General features: G+C 46.9%; 1 protein-coding gene across 3 annotated transcripts in view; it reads left to right on the top strand.

Moving 5' to 3' along the window:
* The first annotated feature begins 621 nt into the window (after positions 1 to 621).
* Snx8 (sorting nexin 8) overlaps positions 622 to 18941 on the top strand; it is a 49870-nt gene continuing 31550 nt past the window's right edge. For 2 of the 3 annotated variants that reach the window (XM_027413507.2, XM_027413506.2), the window contains exon 1: positions 622 to 755. In XM_027413507.2, the coding sequence (XP_027269308.1) occupies positions 662 to 755 (94 nt within the window). In that variant the 5' untranslated portion in view covers positions 622 to 661. Of the gene's footprint in view, positions 756 to 13783; positions 13843 to 18941 lie in introns of all 3 variants that reach the window. The other variant, XM_027413508.2, reaches the window with a different exon arrangement.

The following is an 18941-nucleotide window of genomic DNA, read 5'->3' as shown; positions in this document are numbered from 1 at the left end:
ATACATATGAATAAATAAATAAAAAAGGGCTGGGGGCTATAGCTCAGCAGTAGAGGGCTAGCTCAGCATGTGGGAGCCCCTTGGGTTCAATCCCCACTACAAAGTGAGGAGAATGGCCTGGTTAGTTTCAAAGAGACCTACGATAGTCAGGGCACCTGTTCCCTGACCAGCTTACCCACTCCAGATCCTAGAAAGTACTAGAACACTTTTGTGTCCCTAGCACCCATCACAGGGCCTGCCTGCAGACCTTGGTGCCAGAGCGAGTGAGTGTGTTAGTATGTGGTGAGTGGGCAAGCAGATGCGCGAATGAGTGGTAACGTGGGTGTGTGAATGAGTGGGCAAGACAACTAGTGACAGCCGCTGGCTCAGAGCCGGGGGGGTGGGGTGGGGGGGGTAGGTGTGCGCTCGCGGGCTGTGGCGCTGAGCGGTTTGGATCGTGCACGCCCTAGCACTCAGCCTTGGACCATAGCTGCGGAACTCAGCCCAGGCCGAAGCCACGTGGTTGGGGCGTGGTCCGTGGACAGGGGCGGGGCCATAACGCTTGGGGCTCGCGGAGGGGCGTGACGAGGTTGGGATGGGCGTGGCCTCGCCGGACAAGAGCTGGCGTGGGCGGGGCAGGCCGGCGGGCGCGGGAGGAAGTCACGTGGGTGCGCGGGCTCACATGACTGGCCGCGCGATGGACCCGCTGCCCTCGCCGGCAGTCGCTGCGGCAGCTGAGGCGGAGGCTGACGAGGAGGCGGATCCGCCAGCGACAGGTAGGGCACGCGGCCCGGTGAAGAGCCGGGAACCTCGCAGTCGGGGACCACCTGTCGGCGCCACACCTCGCCTGACTCGGGGTGGGGGGGACATTCTGGAGCTAGCCTCTTCCCGCTGCTTCCAGGGACGCTGCCCGGTTAGCGCGCGGTCGTGTGGAGTTGCACCTGGATCCTTTCTGAGCCCACCTTGCAAACGCTCGCCTAGAGAATGGCTTATGTTATTATGATCGGGTGTGACCATGCCCAGGGAAAGGGATGTATCTTCGGTATAGACTTTTCCTGAGGTCCCCGGCTTTGTGGACTGTGGGGACGCATCCATGAGGCCAGAGGAGCAAGGTTGGAGCTAGGCCTGATGTGTTTTAGCCAGGTCTATCCAGGTGTCATTGATCATGGCCATCTAGAGCATTGGTGGAAAGACAGGTTCTTCTCTAGGGACGAAGGGGTTAGGGTAGTACCATTAAACCCCAGGGGAGGGAGGACATGAGTGAACACCTTTGATGAATGGACAGACGCAGTATCTAGGTGGAACTCCACTTGGAGTTGGTCTACAGTCTTTGGGTCTTGTTGGGTAAAACATTGTAGTCTTTTTTTTTTTTTTTTTTTTTTTGAGACAGGGTTTCTCTGTGTAACAGCTTTGACTGTTCTGGAACTTGTTTTGTAGATCAGGCTGGCCTCGAACTCACAGAAATCCTCAGCTTCTGCCTCCAGAGTGCTGGAATTAAAGGCGTGGGCCAAAAACATTGTATGTTGAGGGCACTATGTATAAATAGCAGGGTGCCTTGAGAATGGGAGACTGTTTGATATAGGGGCTGCGTCTGCCTTTTAAAAAGTTACTTATTTTTATTATTTTTAACTGTGTTTGTGCTGGGACACTAGTGCGCTTGTCATACAGAAGTGTTGGATCCCCCAGGAGCCAAGTTATACTTGTGAGCTACCCAGCATGGGTGCTGGGACCCAAATGCCAGTCCTCTGCAAGAGCAGTGTGTGCTGTTAACTTCTGAGCCCCTGCCTGACTCTTGAAGCAGTTTGTGGTGGCTTGTAACAGTGGCAATGGATCAGAGATCTCTTGGCAAATTTGTCTTCTTCCGTATTGATTCATGCAGAACTCAGCTAATGGCTGACATTAGGAATGATTTTATCTGGGTTTTTGACAGATAGTTTAGCTTCCTTGGGTAGTCCTGCACCATTTACAGGCCATCCTGGTAGCCATGTTAAGTTGGAAAATGGATTTTTTTCAGTCTGGTGGAACCTAGCTTGTCATTTCATCCTATGTGAAAGTTGGCACCGATCTGGTGAAGTGAAAAAATTCCTTGTCTTCTGGAAGAAACTTACTTGGCATGTGTCTTGGGGAGACTTTGGCTAGGTGGAATCAGAACACCTTCGAGAATAACTCTCCAGAAAATATATTATTAGGCCAGGTGGTGGTGGCATTGAAGAATGCCTTTAATCCCAGCACTTGGAGGCAGAGGCAGGCGGATCTCTGTGAGGCTGGTCACACTCAGCCTGGTCTACTGAGTGAGTTCCAGGACAGCCTCCAAAGCTACAGAGAAACCCTGTCTCGAAAAACAAAACAAAACAAAATATGTATTGTGTGTATGCTGTGTATGTGGACAATGTAGCATGGCACAGGTGGGGCAGCCAGAAGACAACTTTGTGGAGTCAGTTCTCTCTTTCCACTTTTACTTGGGTTCTGGGGACCAGACTTAGGTGGGTGGGCTTGTGTGGTAAATGCCCTTAACCACTGAGGGTGGTCCCGAGGATGGATTTGACTTCAGAGGCATTAGGCTGAGGCAGCCCACTGCCTCAACAAGTTGATTTTGAATTCACTCCTCCTGCCTCATCCTCTTCATCATTTGCCTCTGAGCATATACTTTCATAGTTGGCTGGCTTTTGACACCTCAAAGGATTTTGTCTTCTGTGTACACTTCAGAGCTATCCATAGTAGTCATGCAGGGACTATGATATCTTCATGTTTGTAGTGATTTGGAATTGCTGGTGGAAAAAAACGTGTTCACTGTAGTGAACCCCATTATCGTTTATTTGAAAGGTAAATTGTGTACACTCTGTAGGAGATTGCCCTTCATAAGAACTGAATTTACAAGTTGGGAGGGGATGCAGAGGCAGGTGGATCTCTGTGAGTTTGAGGCTAGCCTGGTCTATAAAGTGAGTTCCAGGACAGCTAGGACTGTTACACAAAGAAACTCTTGTCTCTCAACAGCTGGGTGGTGGTGGTGTACTTCTTTAATCCCAGCACTTGGGAGGCAAAAACAGGTGGATCTCTGAGTTCCAGGCCAGTCTGGTCTACAGAGCAAGTTCCAGGACAGCCAGGGCTACACAGAAAAACCCTATATTGAAAAACCAACCAAGAAACAAATGAAACAAAAGAATATTTTATTTTTGTTTTTATTTCCATTACCTTGATCATTTTCCTTATCTCCTCTTGGTGTGCTCCATTTGAGTCTCTTGTCAATTGCTCTCCAATTCTTTTTTTTTTAAGATTTATTTATTATGTATACAACATTCTGCCTCCATATATGCCTGCATGCTAGAAGAGGGCACCAGATCTCATTACAGATAGTTGTGAGCCACCATGTGGTTGCTGGGAATTGAACTCAGAACCTCTGGGAGAATAGCCAGTGCTTTTAACCTCTGAGCCATCTCTCCAGCTCCTCATTTTTGTTTTAAAGGTTCATTTGTGTATATGTGTCTGCCTGTGCACACTTGGGGGCTAGAAAAAGGTGTCAAATCCCTTGGAGCTAGATTTACAGGAGTTTGTGGGACATCATACTTACTATGTGGGTGTTGGGATCTGAACTCGGGTCCTCATGATTGCAAGGGACACATTCTTAACCATGGAGCCATCTCTCTTGAAACAGTGTCTCTCACTGAACCTGGAGCTTGCTTGCTGATTTGACTAGACGGGTTGCCAGCAAGCTCCAAGAGCCTCCTCTGGAAATTCCTTCTGTGCTGGGATTATAGGCACACACTGCCATGCAGCCAACACTTTATTGAGGAAGCCATCTCCCCAGATCCCTCTCTCCTATGTGGATTTGCATATTGAAACTGTACCTGTTCAAGTGTCAGGGCACAGGTATGGTGTGGTGTCAGCATTCAGGAGGTTCAGGCAGGAGGGTCATGAGTGAAACAAACAAAAAGTGAGCTACATGTGGACACCCTCTTCAAATCAAAAACTAAGTTTGGAGAGGTGGCTAAGTGGATAAAGGCACTTGGTGCCAAGCCCGATTATTGCCTGTGTTTGATCTTTGAAACCCTCATGGTGTAAGGAGAGAGATAAGTCTCAAAAGTTTTCCTTTGATTTCTACATATGCACTGTGGCACACCTGCCCCTCCCAGATAATAAAGAAATCTAATAAAAAACAATTTAAGACATTGGTCCAGGTTTGGTGGTGTATGCTTTTAATCCTAGCACTTAGGAGGCAGAGACAGGCAGATTACTATGAGTTCTAGGACAGCCTGGTCTGCATAGCAAGCTCCAGGCCACATAATGAGACCCTGTCTCTCTTCCCAACAAATAAAGACATTAATAGGCATTTAAAAAGTTGGGAGGGGCTAGAGAGATGGCTCAGAGGTTAAGAGCACTCGCTGCTCTTCCAGAGGTCCTGAGTTCAATCCCCATCAACCACATGATGGCTCACAATCATCTATAATGAATTCTGGTACCCTCTTTTAACCTGCAGGGATACATGTAGACAGAACACTGTATACATAATAAATAAATCTTAAAAAAAAAAAGTGGGGGCTGGAGAGAGGACCTGGATTTGATCACCAGCACCCATATGTTCCTCACAATTGTCTGTAACTCTAGTTCCAAGAGCTCCAACCCCCTCTTTTTTGGGACTAGCATGCACGTGGTGTATAGACATATGGACAAAATATGCATAAACAAAATAAAAACTAGAGGATTAATTCAGTAGTTAAGAGCACTCATTGCTCTTCCAGAGGATCCCTGGTTTGGTTCCCAGCACCCATATGGCTACTTAAACGTCTGTAACTCCAGTTTTAGGAGACCCAATACCCTCTTCTGACTCCACAGGCATGCACATGTTGCACATACGTACATACATGCAAGTAAAACATGCAAACACATAAAATTAAAAACAGAAAGAAGGAAAAACCCAGCGAAGCTGGGGGTATAGCTCAGTGGATGAGCACCTGCTTATTATGCAGAAGGACCCGGTTCCATCCTCAGCAATGTGGAAATAATAAATACTGAGAATCATTAGAGCAATTTGGTCTGTGTTGATGCAGCCTGGGATCTCATTTCAGGGCTGCTTGCCAGCGCAGTATGCTTGCTTCATCATATGATCTCAGTGTGTGTGTGTGTGTGTGTGTGTGTGTGTGTGATATATATATATATATATATATATATATATATATATATATATATATCATTCAAACAAACTGTGCACATTGATTGCTGCTGTGTGTCTAGGCCCTGCTTCATGCAATCCTTGGGACTTTAGTTCGGGAGATCCAGGGGAGTCCTGTCTCCATTGTGTTATCAGCGTGGCTCCTTTTGATGGCATTCCATACATTCCAGCCAGCAGTTATCCTGTTCTCTGTGGTCAGGTCCCCTGGCCTTTGCTGCCCTGCCTCCTCCTCTACAGCCCTAGCCGCTCTTCCTGCCCCGCCTGGACTTACAGCGTCCCTCAGTTCCTTGCCTTGGTGAAGTTTCCTTCTGCCTATTTGCTCTTGTCTCGGTTCATTGAGCTGTCACCTCGGATGTGTGTAGTTGACGCTGGTTAAATCACCCCTGAAATGGCTGCTCACATTAAGAGCATCCATCTTCCTGTTTTACACACTGTGATCTGAGGACTTGAGATGGGTAGAAGCTTATCTTTCTTCACATCTCAGCACCTAGAATGATAGCTGATATACAGGAAGGACCTAGATGTTTGAAGAAAACTGCATATTATCATATAGTTTTTAAAAGACAGCATTATATTTTAGTTGGTAATATATGTTTAAAATGTTTTTTGGTTTATTTAATTTTATGCGTGTATTTTTCTGCATTACTATGCGGATACTATGTGTTTGTCCTGTGCCTGATGAGGTCAGATGAGGTCATTGGATCCCCTGGAAGTGGAGTTACAGGTGGTTGTGAGCTACCATGTGGGTGCTGGGAACTGAACCTGGGTCCTCTGGAACAGTAACTGTGGGTTATTTATTTATTTATTTATTTTGGAGACAGGGTTTCTCTTGACTATCCTGGAATTCATTTTGTAGACCAGGTTGGCCTCGAACTCACTGAGATCCCGCCTGCCTTGCTTCCCAAGTGCTGGGTTTAAAGGCGAGTGCCACCACGGCCCAGAGAAACTTGTTCTTTAACTATTGAGCCATCTCTCCAGCCTGGTCTTTTAAAAATTGTTTTAATTAGGATACAAAATAATGAATTTTTTCATTATTCTAGTAACATTTCTATATGTATTATCATTGCACTTTGCTTAATTTTACCCATTCTACTACCCTCACTCCTATCCCCCAATTTGTCTTTGTTCTCTCTTGGCTAGGGATGTAGCTCAGTCAGTTGACTGCTTGCATGAAGCCCTGGGTCCTGTCCCCAGTACCGAATAAACTGGGTATAATTGTGCACACTTGTAATCCCAGTATGAGCAGGAGGTTTGTAAATTCAGGACTAGTCTTCATCTAGTTAGAAGCCAAGCCTAGATTATATGTATGGGATTATGCTTTAATACACACACACACACACACACACACACACACACACAGACACACACACACACAATTTGCAAGGTAAAACGTGTCAACTTGAAGAAAGAGGAACTAACGGGGTCTTTATTATGTAGAACAGATTTTGTCAGAATTTGTGGTTAGCAAGAAAGTGATGTATTCCGAGCAGGGGAATTCTGTTTTTGTGTTATTTTTTTTTTGTTTCCTGAGAAAAATGAAGCACAAACAAGACATGTTTTGCTGTGCTGTGTGCCAGGGTGGTGGACAAAGCCCACAGGAAAGAGTGATGTGGGCACAGCTGGGACCTGTAGGTGGGATCAGACCTGAGGAACCGTGTGGCCTCTGAAGCCACACTTTTCCAGTTCTCTTTACGGATTCACATTGAATTAGAACCAGAATTAAGGGGAGTGTGGTTCTGGGAAGGTATTTGGAGGCAAATGATGGTTTTAGCTCTTGGAGAATCACATCCAGACTTGTTAGTGGCTTTATTTTGATTTTATATTTATCTCATGTAGCCTAGACTGGTCTTAACCTTGTTTTGTAGCCAAGGTTGGCCTTGAACTGTGGATACTCTTACGTTTACTTCTCAAGTGCTGGGGTTATAGGCATGCACCATCATATCTGGGGTGTGTAGTGCTGGGCATGGAACCCAAGGCCTCATATGTTCTAGATGAGTACTCCACCAATTGAGCCCCACCCCTAGCCCTGTCCTAGAGACTGAAAACACCATGTTGTGCATGCTAGGCAAGGGCTCTAATTCTGAGTGACATCTGAGCTGTCTTTTTGTATTTTGTCTTAATATGCCTGTATGTGTGTGTATACATTTGAATGTTTGTGTGTATGCCCATGCAAGGGTATGGGTGTCCATGCTGGAGGTCAGACTTGAATGTTGGGTGTCTTTATGGGTTTCCACCTTTTTTGTTTGTTTTAGACAGGGTCTCACTTTGTAGCCTTGGCTGGCCTGGAGCTCAGTATATAGACCAGGCTGACCTCAGATTCCTAGAGATCCACCTCCTTCTGCCTCCTGAGTGCTGGGATTAAAGGTGCATCCTACCATGCCCCTCTCTACCTTACTTTTTGAGGCACAGTGTCTCACTGAACCTGGAGCAGGCTGAGTTAGCTGGACTGGTTATCTACTTACTTGCTCCAGGGATCCTCCTGGATCCCTGCTTCCTGGTGCTGGAATTGTAGGCACTTGAGGCCACACACAGCTAGTTTTCTTACTTGGTGCTGGGTGGGCTTGTAGTGCAAGTTCTCATATTGCATGGCACCACTTTCCCGACTAAGCCATCTTCCCATCCCCTCTGTTTGCTTTTTCTTTTTCTTTCTTTTCTTTTCTTTCTTTCTTTCTTTCTTTCTTTCTTTCTTTCTTTCTGTTTTTTGTTTGTTTGTTTGTTTTGTTTTTTCTTTTTCTTTTGAGACAGGGTTTCTTTAATTTTCCCAGGCTATTGTGGAACTCAGCTTGGTGTAGCTAGTTGCAAACTTGCAGTCCTCCTGCCTCAGCTTCCCAAGTAGCTGGGGTGACCCGCTTGCACCTCCACCCCCAGCTCAGTTAGTGCTGTTTGTGTCCATGAGTTGTGGAAGGCACTTTGCTGCTTCTACCGTGTGGGCTTTGTTGGACTTAGCTCCCAAGAGTGTTTTGAGTGGCTTTGTGGTGTTTGCTAACTGAGGAAGCTGCACAGAGCCCAGAGAAAGTTGTTGTCTGGTGAATTCTCTGAAGATACACAATTAAGGCTCTTAAATATTTATTTATTTATTTATTTATTTATTTATTTATTTATTTACTTTGAGACAAGGTCTCATGTATTCCAAGTTGGCCACAAAACTCACTGTGTAGCTGAGGATGGCATTAAATTCCTTATCCTTGATGGGTGCTGGTGGTGCAAGCCTTTAATGCCAGCACTCGGGAGGCAGAGGCAGGCGGATCTCTGTGAGTTCGAGACCAGCCTGGTCTACAAGAGCTAGTTCCAGGACAGCCTCCAAAGCCACAGAGAAACCCTGTCTTGAAACCCCCCCCCCAAAAAAAAAATTCCTGATCCTCTTGCCTCCACTTCCTGAGTACAGGGATGGCAGGCATATAACACCCTGGCTCCTGGTTTATATGGTGCTGGGCACAGGACCCAGCGACATCCTGCATGCTAGGCAAACATTCTACCAACCAGCCTCATCCCCATCCCTACAATTATGCCATTTACCAACAATTCTCCAAGCCTAGTTTGTGCCTGGGAAGTGTTGACTGCTGGAGTCTTGGGGATGAGTTGTAATCAGAACCCAGTAACACTTAATGCTGGATGGGAACTGGTGATTTGAGGAAATGTTGCATAAGTGCAGAGAACCGCCAGCACAGACATTTTCCAGAGACTCTGATCTCTCAGCACTTCGGCTTGGCTGCAGCATCCTCCTGCAGTTCCTTGTTTCCAGTGCACTTATAAAGTTGTCCTCACTCTGTCCAGGATGTGTGCTTTCACAGTCTGTTTCTTTCCGTTGATATTCTGCACTGCTAAGTAGGTTTTATATTTTATCTTTATTTTTTATTTGGTGGAGATAGGGGTTTATGTAGCCCAGACTGGCCTTGAACTCACTTGTAGTCAAGGATGATTTGACCTTCTGCTCCCCCTGTCTCCACTTCCCAAGTGTGGGGGTCAGAGACAAGCACCATCAGGATTAGGTTTTGTGATGCTGGAACCCAGAGAATACCGTGTACCAAGAGTGTGCTATACCAATTGAGTCCCAACATGAGCTCAATAGTCAAGTCGTTTTTGAAATGTTCTATTTAGTGGCACAGTGTTGGTAGCTCAGAATGGAGTGCTGTGCTACTCTAAAAGGCGTGGTGGCTCTCCACCTTTAATCTCAGCACTAGGGAGGCAGAGACAGTCACTGTGAAATGGGAGAGCTAGGCTCCTGAGGCTGGAACTGGGTGGCAGTTGAGGACTGCAGGTCAGGAGCAGAAGAGAGAGCAATGCTGGGGTGCTGTCTTCTATTTTTCTATTCTATATATGCAATATTCTATTCACTTTTCTATTGCTCTGACAAAACACCCATGACCAAGGCAGTTTATAAAAGAAAACATTTAATTGTGCTTGTGTTTCCAGAGGGTTAGAGTCCATGATGGAGCAAAGTTATGGTGGCACAAACAGCTGAGAGTTCACATCTTGATCCACAAGTAGGAGGGAAGGACGGACGCGCTCGGGGGCAGGCACACACACACACACAAACACACACACACACACACACACACACACACACACACACACACACGGAATGGTGCAAGTCTTTTGAAACCTCAAAGCATCCTCCTGCCTAGTGACACACCTCCTCTAACAAAGCCACACCTCCTAATCTTTCACAAACAGTTCCACCAACTGCTGCAGCCCCACCCCCTACCCCCCTACCCCCGTCCACCATAAGAGACTATGCAAGCCATTCTCATTCAAACCACCACAGGTCCCATGCATTGTATGGGTTTAGTATACTGCTTTGGGGAGCCAGGGAAGAGGGTTTTTGGTGGGAGGCTTTTTAGGGTTGAGCGCCCAGGTGTGTGAGTGGGCTTTCTAAGGGCTGCAGGTGCTCCTGGTCTGTGGTGTGCTTCCCCTGTGGAACAGCTTAAGCCTCACTGCAGTCACTCACAGGTGAGATAATGGCATTGCAAGGTGGTCTGTGGTAAGTGGTAGCACTGGGGTTACAGCAGGTGCCTGGCTCTATCCAGGAGTGTGGGCACTCCCATTCCTGACTCCATGGACATGGGCTGGTGTCCTGTACTCCACTTCTGTGACTTCCTTAATCTGCTCTGAACTCACCAACTAATGGAGAGGCTTGGGATCTCCCCTCACCAGGCTTTGTGATGGGGGATGGTGTGGCTAGGATTATCATTCTTTATAATGCCTAAACCCAGGTATAATGCACCTCACTCTTCAGAGCAGAATTCTCTTACCATGATGAAAGGAAAGAGCACCCAATGGAGTGGGCGCTAGTCTAGCCTGTTGGCCTCCAGCTTAGGCACAACAGTGCATCTGGTCAGCAGGCACAGGGCACAGAGCCTGGTGCCCAGCAGGGCTGCGTGTCAGTCTTTGACTGGCTGCCTCTCCCGAGCAAGCCACCACTTCCTGAATTCTGTAGGCACTGGCCAAGTTCCCCACAGTCAATTATGCTCTCCACTGCCCCCAGCCTAGCTCTGGTTAGTTCATTTTGGTGTTTCAGGGTATCTGATTGTGAGATGACGGCCACCTTGGCGTGGAGACTTCATTCTCCATACTTGGTGCTGATGTGGGTACAGGGGAGGATCTGACTCAGTAGTTCCCTTCCTGTAACATATTCCCAGTTCCTGATTTGTTGTGTGGATTTCTAGGGCCTTCTGATTCTGCTTAACTGTATTCTTGGGCTGTCTGTGCCTCCGGCAGTAGAAGGCAGGGGCCCTTGCCTTAGCTTTCATGTTCTCACCACAGATCAATAAGGCTTGTGTAAATGGATTCGGTCTTGTGGCGCTTGGCTAATTACATTCCCAGTGCCTGCTGGGCATTCTCTAGCTTTTTTTTTTTTTTTTTGGTAGAGACTTGTGTAGCCCAGACTGGCTTTGGCTTTGAACTTTCTGTGTAGCCAAGGGTCACCTTGAACTCCTGATCCAGCCTTCTGTCTTCACTTGATAATACAGATAGGTGCCACCCTACCTGGTTTATGCAGTGCTGGGGATTGTACCCAGGGCTTTGTGAATGCCAGGCAAACACTCTACCACTGAACCACAAAATCAGCACTTCCCTCCATGTCCCCCCCACACTCCTTTTTGAGACAAGCTGTCACTGCAGCTCAAAGGCTGGCTTTGAACTCTCTGGGTCTCCTGTCTCAGCCTCCATGCGCTGGGATTATAGATTTTGTGTCACCATGGTGGCTCAGGTGGGCTTCCCGTGTAGCCTTCAGTAGGACATGGATGGTTCCGAGATGTTTTAGAATATTTTCACTTCTGTGTCAGAGAACCTGAGTGACTTTCAGGTTCATCAACCAGAGCTAGGAGGAGGGTTAAAAAAAAAGAAAGAAAGAAAGAAAGAAAGAAAGAAAGAAAGAAAGAAAGCCAGATGGTGGTGGCACATACCTTTGATCCCGGCACTCGGGAGGAAGAGGCAGGTGGATTTCTGTGAGTTCCAGACCAGTTTGGTCTACAGAGTGAGTTCCAGACAGCCAAGGTGACACAGAGAAACTCTGTCTTGACCCTCCCCACTCCCCCCCCCCAAAAAAACCCAACAAAACCTCCATTAAACTGAGAGCAGATTGAATAGAAGAGAGACAAGGATACTTTTTGGAGGTCAGTTCTTCCAAGATTCTCCAAACTGGCAAACAATGTCATTCCCTTTTCAACTCTTGAAGAGTGACATTGGGTGAGTGGTGACAAGATGAGCTGAAGTTTGATAGGTCCTTTTAGAAGCAGGTGGGGTGGCTCAGTTGGGAGAGCACTGACTTAGCATACACAAGACCCTGGGTTCCATCCCCAGCACCATATGACCTAGGTGAGGTAGCGGTGAGAACCTGTAATCACTGCACTTGAGAGGAGTTCAAGGTCATCTTGGGCTATATAGTGAATTTGAAGCCAACTTGTACATACCAGACTCTGTCTCCAAAAAAAGAAAAGAGAGAGTCTTTGGTGACTCATGGGGGAGCAGGATCTAGGACCCTTTGCCTAGGCCTGCCTCTTGCCTCTGATTTGAGTTTTAAGAACTCAGTAGAGTGATGTTTCCAGCCTAGCACTTTTGCTTCATCACATCTGTGGCAGGTCTGTGAGAGTTTCCCCTTTGTAGTCTGTGTGTTTTGTACTAACCCTTGAAAGGACTAGCTACTGACCAACCTGGAATTGACACACACACTCTCTCTCTCTGTCCCTCCCTCCTCCCTCCCTCCCTCCCTCCCTCCCTCCCTCCCTCCCTCCTCCCTCCCCCCCCTCTCTCTGTGTGTGTGTGTGTGTGTGTGTGTGTGTGTCTGTTCTCCAATGCTCATGTGGGTTTTTACGTTTTTTTCTTTTTTTTGAGTCAAGGTTTTACCATTTAGACCGACTGGCCTGGAAATCCCAGAGATCTCCCTGCTTCTGCCTCTCAAGTGCTGGGATCACAGTTGTGTGCAGCTATGCCCAGCCCACTACACATTTCATAAGCAGGTCTTAGGAAACATCTTAGTCAGTCTGTGATTCCCCTTGGAGACAGGGAATAGTCTGCTTCTTTTTTGTTTCCTTCTTTTACTTGTGAGCCTCACTTTTTAATAGCTGATCTTCTCTCCAGCCTTGTTTCTTTCTTTCTTTTTGGTTTTTCGAGACAGGGTTTCTCTGTATTGCTTTGGAGGCTGTCCTGGAACTCTCTCTGTAGACCAGGCTGGCCTTGAACTCACAGAGATCCACCTGCCTCTGCCTCCTGAGTGCTGGGATTAAATGTGTGTGCCACCACTGCCCAGCTCCACCCAACTTTCTTGGCTGAGTTCAGCCATGATTGATCACACACACACACACACACACACACACACAGAGAGAGAGAGAGAGAGAGAGAGAGAGAGAGAGAGAGAGAGAGAGAGAGAGAGAGAGACCCATGCACATGGAGGCCAGAGTATAACCTTAGGTGGTCAGTTCTCTCCTATCATGTGGGTCCCAGGAACTGAGGTTGTTACTTTTGGTGGCTTCTTTGCCTGCTGAGCCATTTCATTAGCACCACTTATTATTTATTCATTTAGTTTTTAACGATTTTTTTTCACCTGAACTATTCTTACTAGACCTGAATTTTTGGTGGAGGGAGCTGAGACGAGTTTTTCCTATGTAGTCTAGGCTGGCCTTGAACTCAGAGATCTGCCTGACTCTACCTCTAGAGTGATAGGATTAAAGGCATGAACCACCACACCTGACTATTATGTATGTCTTAATGTGTATGCATCACATGCATGCAGTCCTCATGGAGGCCAGGAGAGGGCGTCAGATCCCCTGGAATTGGAGCTAGAGTTGGTTGTTAGCTGCTGTGTGGCTGCTGGGAATCAAATCTGGATTAAGAGCTGGTTAAGAGGAGCAGATGCCCTTAACTACTGAGCCACCTCTCCAGCCCCTATTTTCTATTTAATTTATGAGTGCGTTTCCTGTGTGTATGTATACCACATGCATGCAGTGCCTGCAGAGGTCAGAAAAGGCATCTCTTGAGACTTTTTGTAGTTTTTTTGTTTTTGTCATAGCTAATAAACCTTTGCCTAGCCTAAGGCTTGGAAAATTTGCTTCTTCATAGAGCTTGGTAGTTTTAGCACTATATAGAGTTAGCATATTTATTTATTTACTTACTTACTTATGATTTAACTTTTTTTGCCAGGTGGTGGTGGTGCACACATTTGATCCCAGCACTGGGGAGGCAGAGGCAAGCGGATCTCTGTGAGTTCGAGACCAGCCTGGTCTACAAGAGCTAGTTCCAGGACAGCCTCCAAAGCTACAGAGAAACCCCATCTGGGGAAAAAAAAAAAAGATTTAACTTTTAAAAAATTTCATGTGTATGGGTGTTTTGCCTTCTTGTATATCTTCTGCACCATGTTGTGCAGTGCCCATGCAGTTCAGAGGAGGGGGTTGGATATCCTGGAACTGGAGTTACAAATGGTTGTGAGTCATCATGTGGGTGCTGAGAATTGAACCCAGGTCATTCACGAGAGTCTTAATCCCTGAGCCGGCTCTTGGCCCCTTTATAGTTCTTAATGTTTACATCTTCGGTCCTGTACTGGGTGGTTTTGTGTCAACTTGACACAAACTAGAGTCATCAGAGAGGAAGGAGCCTCAGTTGAGGAAATGCCTCCATGAAATCCAGCTTTAAGGCATTTTCTCAATTAGTGATTGTTGGGGAGGGCCCAGCTCACTGTGGGTGGTGCTGTCCCTGGGCTATTGGTACTCGGTTCTGTAAGAAGGTAGGTTGAACAAGCCATGGGAAGCAAGCCAGTAAGCAGCACCCCTCATGGCCTCTGCATCAGCTCCTGCCCCCAGGTCCCTGTCCTGGTTGAGTTCTTGTCCTGACTTCCTTCAATAATGAACAGCAATGCTGAATGAACCCTTTCCTCCCCAACTTGCTCCTTGGTCATGGTGTTTTGTTGTAACAATAGAAACCCTAACTAAAACAGGTCCCTTTTTATTGCCTTTTAAAGACAGTGTCTCAGGCTTGCCTTGAGTTTGCTATGTGTCCCAGGCTGGCCTTGAACTGAGATCTTTTTCCTCTCACCTTCCATTTGCTGGTGTCATGGATGTAGACCAGGCTAGCCTCGAACTCAGATCCTATGCCTCCTAAGTGCTGGCATTTAAAGGCATCCACCACCACACCCGGCATTTTTTTTTTTTTTTGTGTGTGTGTGTGTGTGTGTGTGTGTGTGTGTGTCGGCATGTACATGTATGTACATGTGTGGGTATGGAGGCCAGGTGTTGATAGTGGGTATCTTCTACAGTTACTCTCACCTTAGTTTTTGAGTCAGGGTCTCACTAAACCTGGAGATTACCTGATTGAGATCTGCTGTCTGGGCATTAAGCCCCAGGGATCCTTCTGGCTCTGCCTCTTCAGACTATAGGTATGCACCACCACACTGGGCCTGTTTTTGGAGGATTGAACTTGGGTCTTTATGCTTGTATGGCAAACACTTTACTGACTGAGCTATCCCTGCAGCTCCTGTGAGCTGTTTTCTACTGTATGTGTTGTTTGTGGAGGCGGGGGTTTGGCTGTGTGCTGATTAAAGTTCTTTCTGGGTGCACAGTCGATGCTGTTTTCATGTTAGGTGGTCTTGTGGAGTCAAATATCCCCACATAGGTTTGGATTTGGGGGAAAGCCATGAATGGAACAGACCAAGGAGGACTGAAGGAGACTTGGGGCTGGGATTGGGGCTCAGATGGTAGAGTGCTTGCTTGGTGTGTGTAAAGCCTTGGTTCCTTTCCTAGCTCTGTGTTAAATCAGGTGTGGTGTGTCATGTCTGTAATCTCAGCACTGAGGAGGTGGAAGATCAGAATTTCCTTCCTTGGCTACGCAGGGAGTTTGAGGTTAGTCCTTTCCCACTCCCCTTCTTTAAAAAATATAAAAAAACCCAAAACAGCCTCATGTTGAGAGCTATGAAGGGAAATCAGTAGACGAAGCTCTTTCTTCTTGGGGTAGAATTTGAACTGAGTTTGCAGGATTTGGATCAGATCTCCGCAGCTAATGAGCACCAGAGTCTAGGGTGGCACCCACAGGTTTGCTGATACTGCCCTCCCAAGTAGGGACATTAGGCCACTGCTGGAGACACATGGCTCCGCTCTCTGTAGCTTAGCTGTCTGTGTGGCAGGCACACTGCAGCATTACATCATCAGGGTTTTCCTTATGCTCTTTTGATAGAATGGATAGGGCTGACCAAATGGGTAGAGCAGATGCAGGGCTCATGTTGCAGAGGAACGATCCTGACAGCATGAGGTGCTGTCTCAGGGTTCACCAGTGTTGTATGTGTTGCTGACTGATCATCCCTGTTGTGTCAGAAGCTTTTGTTGTGGCTTTTCACAGAGGCAGTTTCCATCACTTGCAAGACCTAAATGAGATTTGTTGGTGTTGGATGTTCAGTTGTTACCATGGTAACACAGTTTCTAATCTTTGCTTGAGTTATTCGACTTTCTTGCTTGAGTTTATTACTTTGCACTGGTTCATCCAGCAGGTGTTAATTGAGCATTTGTTGTGGACTGGGCATCTTTTTCTCTTTTAGTTGAAACACACATGCACACAATTTTGTGGCTAGCGAGATGGCATAGTGATTGAGAGCACTGGCCACTCTTCCAGGGCCTGGAGGGGTCCCCAGCACCCACATGGCAGCTAGCAAGTCTGTAGCTATAGTTCTAGGGTTTTGACCTCTTGGGCACTGCATACGTGTGTTACACAGATAGATGTATATGCAGACAAATTCACACATAAAATATTAAACTATTTTGTTTTGTTCATATGTGAATACCTGCTTGTGTATGCAGGTTTTTATGCATGTGTTTGTGTGTATTTGTGCATTTGTGTGCAGGTACACTTGCTTGTGTACCTGTGCATGTGTATATTAGGTGTTGTTTCTCAGGGTCACGCTCCCCCCTTTTTTTCCCTTGAGACCTGGTTTCCCTGGCGCAGAGATCACCTAGTGGACTAGGCTAGTCATCAAGCAGAAATCCTCCATCTGGGCCTCTTCAGCATGTACTATCACATCTGCCATTTTCCCCTCAGTGCTGGAGATCATTCTTAGCAAGAAGCACTTCATTGACTGAACTGCCTCTATAGTCGGTACTTCCCGCCACACCCCTTTCCAGTATTAGGATCAAATAGCCCATTGGTCAGGCTAGTCTAGCTAGCCAGCTTGATCTGGGGAATTGTTTCTGTATCCTGAACATGGGGGTTATTGTGGCTGTCCTTGGTGCCCACTTGGCATTATGTGTTCTGGGGATCTGAACTCAGGTCCTCACCATCTTATGTGTCGAGTGCTTTATCCATGGAGCCACATCTCCAGCCCCTGGCATTATTCTCCATCCTTGGGATAGTGACTGAACACAGTGAACATAGACCTCCATCTTGCAGAACTTACGTTCTCATGAGAACCACACAGCAGTCAGGAGAGGTAATAATCAAAAATATACCTTAAAATATGCTGGAGAGAATCAGAGCCAGGGGGAGCTGTGCTGGGGACTTCATGTTGCAAACCATAGGCATCACCAATCAAAATGCCACAGAGAAAGCAATCCTTACAGCCAGGAACCTGAGGAGGATAGGAAGTTGGTCTGGCCGGTGGGTGGGTGGGTAGGGTGCGCCTTCTGGGTAGAGGAGACAGCCAGTGCCAAGGTCTCTGGCCAGGGGCAGGGTAAGGCTAATGTGTTGGAGCTAGGGAGCTGCAGAGGAGTGTTCACTGTGGCAGTAGACTTGCTTAGGTCCTGTTCTTCTTGGGGACTGCCTGGCATTTCTTGTCTTCCTTTTTCCTTCCTCTTCCCCCTTTCTTTTTTAATCTTCCCCTTTCCTCTTCTCTTCCTTCTGCTTCTTCCTTCTCCTTTTTTTGAGACAGTGTCTCAGGTAGCCCAGGCTAGTCTGGAACTCCTGATCTTCCAATCTCCACCTGCTGGATGGCTGGGTGGTAGAGTTCTGGGGTTACAGCACTCCTTTTGGAGGGGTGCTGGGGACAGAACCCAGGGCTTCATGTGTGCTGGCTGGGCAAGCGCTCTACCCACTGGCCACATCCCAGCCTGGCTTCTTCTTTTAACATAATGAGTTTTTTTTTTTTTTTTAATTTTGTTTTTGTTTTTCCCTCTCTATGTTTCAGGAGGGTACTTGGTCCTTCCATGAATAGTGTCTTTGAAGATGATCATCTGATACTTGACTGTTAAGAATCTGGCATAGGTCCTATGGCCTATAAAAGCCCAGTGGCAGAAAAGCAAGTTTGTATTTCACTGGAGTCGATCCTGAGCACTGAGTGAAATGACAGTAGAATGTGTTGTATTTGAGGGTGTTTATGTCCTTTATAGTAGCAGAGAGCAGTTGGTGGGCCTGGCTAAGTGAAGCTCAGTGGTTCTCCCTCAGCTGTGACTCCGTCTTCACAGGCAGGTGGAGTAGTGTATGCATTGCACATGGAAAAGTATTGCAGTAAGCCAAGGAGCTATGCTAGACATGGTGGTACTGGCTCCTAGCTACTCAAGAGTTGATATAGAGGACTTGAAAGTTCTGTGCCTGTTTGGGTGTATAAGTGTAACCCTGTCTGAAAACAAAAATTGAAAAGTGGGCTTGTGGTGTGGCTCGGTGGTATAGCCCCTGCCTAGAATTCCCCAGTGAGGGGCTGGAGGAGTGGCTTAGTGGTAGGCACCTGCCTACCAAGTGAGCTCCTGGGTTTAATCTTCAGTTAAGAAAAAACTGTAGCCGGGAGGTGGTGACACACGCCTTTAATCCCAACACTCAGGAGGCAGAGGCAGGTAGATTTCTGTGAGTTCAAGGCCATCCTGGTCTACAGAGTGAGTTCTAGGACAGCCAGACTGTTTCAACAGAGAAACCCTTTCTCAAAAAACCAAAGAGAGAGAGAGAGAGAGAGAGAGAGAGAGAGAGAGAGAGAGAGAGAGAGAGAGAGAAGACTGTAAGTTAGTTGGTTCTAAGTTTTCAAAGAGGTATATGTCTTTCAGACTGAGGAAAAGAAGACAGAAAATACCAAGCATTGGCCCAAGTGGAAGGCAGCTGGGCCTGTAGCTTGAGGGGGTGTAGATTGGCTAAGTCACTTAGGAAAACTGGAAATATTTACTAAGCTGAGAATATGCAAGTGCTGTGATCCGGCACATACACTCATGCCTCTGTTATGTATCCAACAGTGCATGCAACATATGTCCACAAAAAAAACATGTTCTGGAACATTCTCATCAGTGCCATGTGTCATAGATTGGCAATAGAACCACCCAGATGCCCAACGGGCATGGAATGAGTGAGCAGCGGGTCATAGCTGCATGGCATGATCCATGGAAGTGACAGGCTGACTCTACTG

Source organism: Cricetulus griseus, chromosome 4 (genome assembly GCF_003668045.3).
Source record: "Cricetulus griseus strain 17A/GY chromosome 4, alternate assembly CriGri-PICRH-1.0, whole genome shotgun sequence".
Lineage (NCBI taxonomy): Eukaryota > Metazoa > Chordata > Mammalia > Rodentia > Cricetidae > Cricetulus > Cricetulus griseus.
This window is presented reverse-complemented; position numbering and strand designations above follow the sequence as displayed.